We start from the raw sequence: 11,386 nt of genomic DNA on the forward strand, positions 1-11,386 counted from the left end.
GTAAACCAGACAGCAAAAGAGAAATACCATATGGTATCACTTATATGTGGAATCTTAAAATAAAATTTAAAAAAATGATCTCATAGAAATAGAACACAATAGAGGCTTCCAGGGACTGAGGGGTGGGGGAAAGGGGAAGAGATTGGTAAAAGGGTACAAATTTTCAATTATAAGATAAATAAAATCTGTGGATCTTATGTGTAATGTAACCATAGTTGATAATACTATATTGTAGAACTAAAATTTGTTAAGGGAGTAGGACTTAATTGTTCTCACCAAAACAAACAAACAAAGATAAATATGTGAGGTGATGGATGTGTTAATTAACTGGATTATAGGTTGGAATCTTTTCACAATGTATACATATATCAAATCATCACATGGTATATTTTAAATATATTACAGTGACTCCCTCTGGGGGAGGGGAAGGAGTGCTGCTATCAGTGCTCAGTTAATGGCCAAGAGGCTCAGGTGGACTCTTCAGGGGCATCCTGCTGTGGGGCAACTGTGTGGCAGGTGTGTGGCCTACCTGCCCACCTGAGCCTACTTGTGCACCCCAGTTCAGGAGGGTCCTCTTGGATCTGAGAGTGGACACTGGTCACAGTGAAGCCAGATGAGGTGCAGAGATAACTTATCAGGGAAAGGATCCAGTACTTTAAGAGGAAGGGCTTCAGGCTGGGGATGAAGATGCTGCAGGTGCCAGACAGCATCTTTGCTGAGCATTACCATGGCCTACAACCTGCAGAGAAAAACTTCCTACCTACTGTTCAACAGCTACAGGAGTTCTGGCCCCACAGTGGTCATGGCCTGCAAGGCCATGGTCTGGGAAGACCCCAACATGGTCCACACCAACTCAGCTGAGGTCACCCCTGGCACCACTGTGGAGACTTTATTGTCCACATCAGCAAGAGTGTCATCCACACCAGAAACTCTGTAGAAGGGACCCCGAGAAAGATCCAGCTGAGCTTCCAAAGCAATGAGTTGGTGAATTGGGCAGATGAGAGCCACCACAGCAGCATTTACCCATCCTGAGCACTAAAGGTGACTTCAGCTGCCCCAGCATCTTCCCAGGACCAACTACCTCTGTAAACAAGAACTTGAGCCCACATCCAAGTTCTACTCATTTGTTACAAATCACTTCCTTGTCCACCTCCTGCTCCACCCCAGGCCACAGGAGTCTGAGCCACCAATTTTATGTGCCTATCAGTGTCTTAAGCCAACAAGATATTGGACCTAATCCTTTCTGTACCAAAGGGCCAGACAACCTAAGGGCCATCTCCAAAAGTGGGGAATGTAACGTCCCCACACCAAATGGAGGACATTAAAGTTCACTATGCTATGCAAAAAAAAAAAAAATTAATAAATCAATTATAATTTAATTAGTCAATTATACCTCAGCAAGCCAAAAAAAAAAAAAAAAAAAAAAAGATTTAAAAAACAGGAGGGGCACCTGGGTGGTTCAGTTGGTGAACATCCAACTCTTGATTTCACCTCAGGTCATGATATCACTATTCATGGGTTTGAGTCCCACATTGGGGCTGACAGTGGGGAACATGCTTGGAATTCTCTCTCTCCCTTTCTCTCTGCTCCTTCCCTGCTCATTCACTTACTCTCTCTCTCTCTCTCTCTCTCTCTCACACACACACACACACACACACAAATAATTAAATAAATAGAACTTTAAAAAGCAGAAAAATACTGCATGGGAAATTGGAAATTAAAAAGAAATAGAACTAATATGGTAAAGGATGTTAAAAAGCTTATAGAATGTAATGCCAAAATTGTATACAAATAAATGTGGAACTCTCTAGTTGGTGGAAAACTTTGTTGAGAAATAGAAATTACCTATTTGAATAAAAGTAGAAAATTTGAATAAATTAGAAAATGTGGAAGAAAACCGCAATAACTCTAAAGATACAAACCCTTGTACCAACACCATCATCAAAAATGACGTTTTTAATAAATTATTTTCTCAATTATAAAAATCAAATTCCAAGATACCATGCTGTGTAATCCATGTCAAATCAAAGTAAATTCATTTTATGAACTTAATATAAAAAAAATGAAAAAAATAGAAGTCATTCATAAATTTTTGAGCACTTACTATGTTCCGGGTACTATTATAAGCACCAAAGATCATCAAAACAGACAAGAAAATTCCTGCTCTCACAAAGCTCACATTCTAGGAACTAAAACTATAAAACTCTTAGAAAAAAATGTTGGGGGAAAGCTTCATGACATTGGATATAGCAATAATTTCTTGGATAGGACAACAAAGGTACAGTAAGAAAAGGAAAAATAGACAAAGTGAATTTCATGAAATTTTAAAACTTTTGTTCATCAAAGGACACTTTCAACAAAGCATAATTCACAGAATAAAAGAAAATATTTGCAGTCACATATCCAATGATGTATTAATATTCAGAATACATGAAGAATTCCTACAAATCAACAATAAAAAAAGAAACTACCCAATTGAAAAATGTGCAAAGGATAAGTAGTTGAATAGATATTTCTTCAAAAAAGATATATAAATGGTCAGTAAATATATGAAGAGATGCTTAGCACTGCTAACCATTAGGGAAATGCAAATCCAAATCACAATTAGATACCATCATTAGGATGGAATGCTTATGCTTTGCTGGTAGGAATGTAAAACAGTGCCGCTCCTGTAAAAAACAAAAGCATTACAATTTGAACCAGCAATTTCACTTCTGGGTACATATACAAAAGAACTGAAGTGAAGAACACAAATAGATATTTATACACCAATGTTCATAGCAGCATTGTTCACAATAGCCCAAAGGCAGAAACAACCCAAGTGCCTAATGGATGAATGGATAAACAAAATATAGCTTATACATAAAATGGAATACTATTCAACCTTAGAAAGAAATGAAATCTGATACATGCTGCAACATAAATGAATTCTGCACATTATGCTAAGTGAAATAAGCTAGATATAAAATAACAAATATATGATTCTATGTATATGAGTTACCTAAAAACGTCAAATTCACAGAGAAAGAAAGAACAGTGGTTATCAGAGAATGAAAGGAGAAAAGAATGGGGAGTTGTTTTTTAACAGAATAGTATGGAATGATGAAAAAGTTTTGAGTATTGATAGTGCAGATGGTAGCAAAACAATGTGTATTTATAGAATGCCACTGACTTTGTAAAGTCTTTGGAATCTGTGAAAGCTAGTTGACATTATTTACTAAAACTAAACATACACCTACCTCATTGTCCATCATCTTCATTCCTAGATGTATACTCAACAGAAATGTTTACATATTCTCAACAAAAGGCAAGTACAAGATTGTTCATAGCCCCACTATTTCTAATGGCTAAAGCCAAAAATATCCTAAATGTCTACCACAAGACAAATATATTTTGGTATGATTACCAATAGAATTCCATATAGTTATGAGAATGAACAAGCTAAAATATCTGGTAATAAGGATGAATATCATAAAGAAAATCTTGAACAAAAAATATCAGACACAACAGACTACATATTGTATGATTCCATATATGCAAAATTCAAAAACAGGCCAAGGTAATCTACGTGTTAAAATCATGAGTAGTAGTTATCTTTTGGAGGGAAGTAATGACTGTACAAGGGACAGGAGAGCTTCTGAGATGTTGTTGTACTACAGAGTTTTGGGGGTTGGTTATAGGAGTATGTTCACTTTATCAAAATTCATTGAGCTAAACCCTTATATACTATATACATGTTAAATTTTAATAAAATATTACTTCAAAATAAGACTAAAATCAAAAGGGGGAAAAATAATTGAGAATATTTACTACCAGCAGAGTAGTAGGCAATTTGGGCCAAACCTCCTAATGAGGAAAACAAGAAAAAGTGAGCAAGTTTTTCATTAACAGAAGGCATCATTAGGACTTCCACTCTCTGATCCAAGAAGTAAAAACCATGGAAGTTGTCACTCCTATCTTCACAACAAGAATAAAGCTGAAAAGCTGAAAGTTGTTAAAAAGCAACAACTCTTCTTATCCATCAAAGAAGTGAAGTCACAGGAAAAACTGCTGCCGCAAAAGGTAGAGTGAGAGACAACTGATGTAATGGTTAATTCTATACATCGACTTGACTGGGCAATCAGGTGCTCTGGCACTTGGTCGAACAGCAGTTTAGAGTGTTTCTGGATGAGATTAACATTTGAACTGACACACTGAGTAACACAAATTGCCCTCCCTAATGGGATAGGACTCATCCAGTCAATTTTGTCTATTCAGTCAGACCTGAATAATTACTAATATAATACATCACATCAACAGGCTAAAGAGGAAAAATACGTTCATAATTTTATCAATAGATGCATAAAAAGCATTTGAGAAAATCTAGCACCCAATCATGACAAAAACTCTCAATAAACTAGGAAGAGAGAACTGCCTCAACTTAATAAAGAACATCTATAAAAAACTTGCAGCTCATGCCAGAAGCTTCCCTGCTAAGATTAGGGGCAAAGCAAGTTGTCCCTTCTTGCCACTCTTTTCAACATTGTACTAAAAAGCCTAGTTAATGCAATATGTCAAGAAATGAAATAAAAGGTATAAAAATTGGGAACAAAGACATAAAATTTTCTTTGCTCACTGATGATATAATTTGTCTATTAGAAAATTCAAAAGAATTGACAGAAAAACAACAACAAACAAACAAACAAAAAACTTCCTGGAACTACCAAGCAATCAATAGCAGGGTTGCAGAAAGCAAGGTTAATATACAAAAGTCAATCTTTTTCTTATTTAACAGCAATGAACAATTGACGAATAACACTATCCAACTTCAAAACTCATCATGAAGCTACAGTAATCAAGACACTGTGGCACTGGTGAAAGAAAAACAAATAGATCAAGGAAACAGAATAGTGAGAGTAGAAATAGACCCACATAAATACAGTCCACTTATTTTTGACAAAGGAGCAAAAGCTCTCCAGTAAAGAAAAAAAAAAAATAGTCTTTTTAAAAAATGGTGCTGGAGCAACATGCACAAAAAAGATGATGTAGACATTTTATACCCTTCACAAAAATGAACTCAAATGGATCATAGATTTATAAATGTAAAGTATAAAACTACAAACTTCCTAGAAGATAACATAGAAAATCTAGATAAGCTAGGGTTTGGCAATGACTTTTTAGATACAACACTAAAGGCACATTGCATGTCATAATTAAGTTGAACTTCATTAAAATTAAAAAGATAAGCCCTGCAAAAGACACTATCAAGAGAATGAAAAGACAAGCCACAAACTGGGAGAAATCCTTACAAAAGGTATATCTCATAAAGGACCATGATCCAAAATATACAAAAACTTTTAAAACTCAACAATAAGAGAAAAACAATGTAATTTAAAATGGGCAAAAGATCTGAACAGACATTTTAAAAGCCTATACAAATGGCAAATGACCATATGAAAAGATGCTCGACATGATATGTCATTAGGGTATTGTAAATTAAAACAAGAATGAGATACCACCACACACATATTAGAATGCCCAAATCCTAGAATACTGACAATAGCAAATGCTAACAAGGCTATGAGGCAATAGGAATGTCATTCTTTGCTAGTAGGAATGCAAAATGATACAGCCACTTTGGAAGAGTTTGGCAATTTCCTACAAAACTAAACATAACCTTACCATGTGATCTTCAGTATTTACCCAAATGAGTTGAACACATGGTCATACTAAAACCTGCACACAGATGTGTATATCAGCTATAATTGCCCAAACTTAGAAGCAACCAAGATGTCCTTCAGTAGGTAAATGGGTAAGTGAGCATGGTGCATCCATACAACAGAAAATCATTTAGCACAGAAAAAAAGTAAACTATCGGGGCACCTGGGTGGCTCAGTCCATTGAGTGTCAGGTCATGATCTCATGATTCATCAGTTCGAGCCTCGTGTCGGGCTCTGTACTGACAGCTCAGAGCCCGGAGCCTGCTTCAGATTCTGTGTCTCCCTCTCTCTGCCCCTTCCCTGCTCACGCTCTGTCTCACTCTCTCAAAAATAAACATTTTTTTTGAAAAGTAAACTATTAAACCATGAAAATACATAGAGGAAAGTTAAATGCATATTACTAAATGAAAGAAGCCAATCTGAAAAGGCCACATAGCGCATGATGCCAATTATGTTACATTCTGGAAAAGGCAAAACCATGGAGATAGTAAAAGAATCATTGGTGGCCAGGAGTTAGCGGAGAAGGAAGGAACACAGAGGATTTTTAGGACATTGAAACTATTTCCTGTGATACTATTAATGGTGGATATGTGTCATTATACATTTGTCCAAATGCATGCAATATATAACACCAAGAGTGAACTGTAATGTAAACTATGGACTTGGGGTGATTAATGGTGTGTTAGTGTAGATCCATATATACCACTCTGATGGAGGATGTTGATAGTGAGGGAGGCTCTGGCAGGGGTGGGGGCTCCATGCCTTCCTCTCAATTTTGTTATAAACCTAAAACTACGTACTCTAAAAATTAAAGTCTTTTTTCATTGAAACACTAAAAAACAAACAAACAAAAAAACAAAAAAACAAAAAAACAAAAAAAAAGGAAAAATCTTGAGAGCAGCCAGAGAGAAATGATGTATTATTTATAGAGGAACCCCACTGGGAATTACAGTCAATTATGAGACATGGAGTACAACCCTACTCTATAGAGACTAGCAGGAAGTAGCACAATATTTTTCAAGTGCTGAAAGAAAAGAATTGCCAGCTTCAAGAAAAACTTATCTCCCTTTAGTCATACAAACCAGATATGTAAGTTTTTCCACTCCAGGCAATTCTCCAATTTCCAGCAGATACCAACTGAGTGTCCTACAATTTAACTCAATTCTGACACTAATTGCCCAGAGTTAGCACAGGCCCCACAGGTTAAGGGCTCATTCCTACATGATGGCTTCCTCACTCCTCCATTTCAGATACCAGTTCCATGTTGTCATCTTTGTTTCCGATCAACCAGCTACAATTCAGGGGTTCCCATGACCCCCTCTTCATGTTTGATAATTTGTTAAAACTGCTCACAAAACTCTGGGAAGCACTTAGCTTTACCAGTTTATTATAAAGGATAAAACTAAGGAACAGCCAGATAGAAAAGATGCATAGGACAAGTATAGGGAAAGTACAGGGAGCTTCCATGGCTTCCCTGAGCACACCACTCTCCCAGCACTTGAATGTGTTCATCAACTTGGAAGCTCGCCAAATCCCTTCAGTTAGCATTTTATGGAGGCCTCATTATATAGGTATAATTGATTAAATTATGGCCATTGGTAATTAACTCAACCTTCCCATTGGTAATTACCTCTCCCCTCCCCTGAGGTAAAACTCTCTATACTTTCTGCTCAATTTTGCTGTGAACCTAAAACTCCTCTAAAAAATAATGTCTATTTGGAAAATAGACAAAAGACAATAGACAAAATTTGGGGAGAAAAAGGAAATTTTTCAAGTCCTCAAAGTAACTACAGAAAAGGATACATGGCCCTCTAAAGAGTTTCAGTTAAATGGACAACTGACTTTACAACAGGGATAATGAAAGCCAGAGGCAGCAGCATTACCTTCAAAATGCTAAAACATCTGCCAACCTAGAATTTTATACTAGTGAAAATACTCCTCACAAACGAAAAGAAAATGAAGAAATTTTCAGATAAACAAAAAACTGAGAACTTTGTCACCAGCAAATTTACACTACAGAAAATTCAAAAATGTATTCTTCGTGCAGGAAGATTCCAGAACAGCAATAATAGTCTTCAGTTATTTAGAATTAAAATACATAACAATAACACACACATTAAGAGAGAAATAACTAGGGATAAAGCATTCTAATGTCTTCGTATCATAGAGTGGGTAAAAGTATGAGTATTAGTTGATAAATCAAGGATGAATGTTATAAATTCTTGAGCATCCAGTAAAAGAGTAAATCCCTCTCAAGCTAACAGAAGAAAGGAAATAGATACTCCAGCATCCCAAAAGAAGACAATATTTTTTTAGAAATAGCAAAGTAATTTTTTTTTAACGTTTATTTATTTTTTTTGAGACAGAGAGAGACAGAGCATGAACAGGAGAGGGGCAGAGAGAGGGAGACACAGAATCTGAAACAGGCTCCAGGCTCTGAGCTGTCAGCACAGAGCCCGACGCGGGGCTGAACTCACAGACCGCGAGATCGTGACCTGAGCCGAAGTCGGCCGCTTAACCGACTGAGCCACCCAGGCGCCCCTAGAAATAGTAAAGTAAATAATTCCTTAAGGCAGGCAATAAAAGGCTGAGAAAGCAACCTAGCCTAGCAAATACTAGAACAGAATATACTGTTTTATCAGATACTAAAACAGATAGAAACCCACTATCATATTTGGAAAAAGGGGGAACAAACACAACTAAAACAGAAAGATAAAATTATTAAGTGTTGTGATAGTGCAAGAATGAATAGACAATACAATGTAACCAGTGGTAGCCAGGAACTAAAACCCATCATTGCATTCTCAAACATTGGTCAAGATCTGATACCGAAGTTTTTGTGAATCCATAGTAAAAAATGTTTAAAGACTGAAAACGTGTTTAAGATTTTAAGAATGGAAATCAGCTTAATTGAAAATGAAAAACCAGCCCTGCAATTTTCAGACTGGAAGGCAGACACAGATTAAAGCCCCCTGAAAAGTTAATAAGAAACAGTGTTGCTCCCAAAACAGTGTAGCAGTTGTAAAATGTCACCTCTTTGAATGATTATTGCTTTCTCACCAAACACACCCCCAGAGCTTCTCTGCTCTACCCGTCTACTTCTAGGGAGGCCTAATTGCTAAACTCCCCTCACCACAGTGCCTAGGCGGCTCGGTCAATTAAGCACCTGATTTCAGCCGAGGTCATGATTTCATGGTTCATGGGATTGAGCCCCACGTCAGGCTCTGTGCTGACAGCTCAGAGCCTGGAGCTTGCTTCAGATTCTGTGCTTCCCTCTTTCTCTGCCCCTCCCCTGCTCATGCTCTGTCTCTCTTTCTCTCTCTTTCAAAAATAAATAAACATGGGGGCGCCTGGGTGGCGCAGTCGGTTAAGCGTCCGACTTCAGCCAGGTCACGATCTCGCGGTCCGTGAGTTCGAGCCCCGCATCAGGCTCTGAGCCCCGCGTCAGGCGCTGGGCTGATGGCTCGGAGCCTGGAGCCTGTTTCCGATTCTGTGTCTCCCTCTCTCTCTCTGCCCCTCCCCCGTTCATGCTCTGTCTCTCTCTGTCCCAAAAATAAATAAAAACTTTAAAAAAAATAAAAAATAAAAAATAAATAAATAAATAAACATGAAAAAAATATTAAACTACCCTCACCTCATGCCAGCACCCAACCTTGACTAACCCACTTCCTCTAATCTTGCATCAAACACAATAACAAATCCAGAAGTTGTCCCTGCTTTTCTCAGACTCCCTTCAGAGTCCTTCACCTGGAGCCTAACCTTGCAAAGTCTCTTCTCTCTTCCCCTTTGTTGAGACTGGCATTCCACCATTCTTCTGGAACACACTCCCTCCTTGAACGTCAGCAAATCTGATTTTGTCAGACTCTAGGTTTGTTCCTGCAAGACAGGCTGATTCGTTTTTAATAACTTTTTTAAAAAGATTGAGCCTAGGTGACTCAGTCAGTTAAATGTCCAACTCTTGATTTCAACTGAGGTCATGATCTCACAGTTCTGGGATGGGCATGGAGCCTGCTTAATTTCTCTCTCTCTTTCTAAAAAAAAAAAAACAAAAACAAAAAAACAAAAAACAAACAAAAAAAAACTTAAGACAATTCAGTCTTTATATTCTAATGTATCCAATGTATAAGCCTGCTTTGATTCTGAGATAATGTTCTCTTCCTCTTTGAGAGACTTAGAATATCTTATAGCTTATGAAATAACAGTGACACTTATTACTTTTGTAAGCAACTGCTTACTTACTTATTTTTGTAAGTTCACTGCTATACAAAGGAACAAACTAATGAGGAAGAAAGAGGGAAAATAATGTGGTGTGTAAAAGGCATTATGACAGTTTAGAGGGTAAATACTTTAAAGCATCACTCATGTCACTCACCAAGTCAAATTCCAATTAAATATTTTTTCTTCTAAACCTATATTTTAAAAACCAAACCATTGAAAAAGAGAACAAAACTAAAACTGATATCCAAACAGTAATGGATAAGCACTTTCCAAGCTTAGAAGCCTAGAAAGAAATTACTAATTTTTGTTAATTTCAGCTTTTAGGATGAGGATAGTTACATTACTTGCCAAGCCTGGTTCTCAATGAAACCCAACTTGAAACACATTTTCTGGAACAGTATTCTATCCTAGGAATCATCACTGGGGCTATGACTCGTATGGCAAGTGAGGATATCCAAGGAGGAGAGAGGCCTGCTGTACTGAACTTATTCAGTAGTTAGGGACCACTGACCCACAGCCACCTGTACTGACCACTGCCTCTGAAAGTTAGACTCTTGCGTACAGGCCACAAGGACCCTGTTTAGAAGGAACTCTTTCAGAACAATCAGAGCAGGCTCTATCAATAGGATATTCTAGAGATTATCAAGTGGAGACTCAGACATCCTAAGAACAATGAAGAAGGTACTAAATGGGTCAACCCTTAGACTGGTCTAATAAAGTCTCAGAGCTAGAAATTCAAACTATAAATTCATGAAATAATTACTTAGGAGCTAGCACTCACGTGGTAAGAGTGTTGAAGCCACAGGCCTTCAGCTTCAGCAAGCGGTCCCTCCAGTACTCCCTGGGCACCCGGAAATAGTGAATAGTGCCTGCTATGATCAGGAAAGGAGAGCCATCTAGTGTGAAGCTTGAACCTTCAACTTTCAGACCCACATTGCGATTCTTTATGTGGAAGGGAGTCAGGTAAGCTTGATTCATCCTGCAAGGACAAAGGAGGTGCATGAAGTCCTAAAGATGTTCCCCCTGTGGCACACATTTTGGGCAAATCAGAAGGTCTTTCCTTCAGGGGCCTAAGTACACTTCCAGTGCAAAGAGAAACTTCCCACCCTTTCCCTCTCAAACATACCTGGGTGAGAGGTCTCCTCCAAATTGAGCCATTACCAATAACCCTGAAGACAGGCACAGAATGCCCACAGGTCTCAACAAGAAGGTCAGCATGCTAAACAGAGAAGACAGAACAGAAGTCAGACACCCTGGAGGCAGAGAAGGAGGCAGAGCTGAGTGAGGTCTTGGCCAAGGAGGATGGTGAGGAAGATAGAAGTAGCCTGACTGGAAGGCAGAATTCTGCATAGCTGTATCTTGGCTTCTGCACCACTTGGACTCACAACAGACAGCACCTTAAGGCCATGTCTACTGACTGGAGGGAGGGCAGCAGCACCAAGAGCATCTTGATAATAACTGGGTTTTCT

At 38.0% G+C, this 11,386-nt stretch overlaps 1 protein-coding gene and 1 pseudogene across 1 annotated transcript in view; one reads left to right on the forward strand and one right to left on the reverse strand.

Annotated features, from left to right (window-relative positions):
• The window catches only part of LOC132661106 (beta-galactosidase-1-like protein 2), a 58,857-nt gene extending 47,722 nt beyond the window's left edge, over nucleotides 1-11,135 (reverse strand). Inside the window, 2 exon segments of the mRNA XM_060605287.3 lie at nucleotides 10,699-10,896; nucleotides 11,044-11,135. Of these exon segments, the coding sequence (XP_060461270.2) occupies nucleotides 10,699-10,896; nucleotides 11,044-11,135 (290 nt within the window).
• Nucleotides 682-1,048, forward strand: LOC132662223 (nucleoside diphosphate kinase D, mitochondrial pseudogene; annotated as a pseudogene).
• Nucleotides 11,136-11,386: the final 251 nt, after the last annotated feature.

The sequence above is a fragment of the Panthera onca genome, chromosome D1, assembly GCF_046562875.1.
Source record: "Panthera onca isolate mPanOnc1 chromosome D1, mPanOnc1 haplotype 2, whole genome shotgun sequence".
Taxonomy (NCBI): Eukaryota; Metazoa; Chordata; class Mammalia; order Carnivora; family Felidae; genus Panthera; species Panthera onca.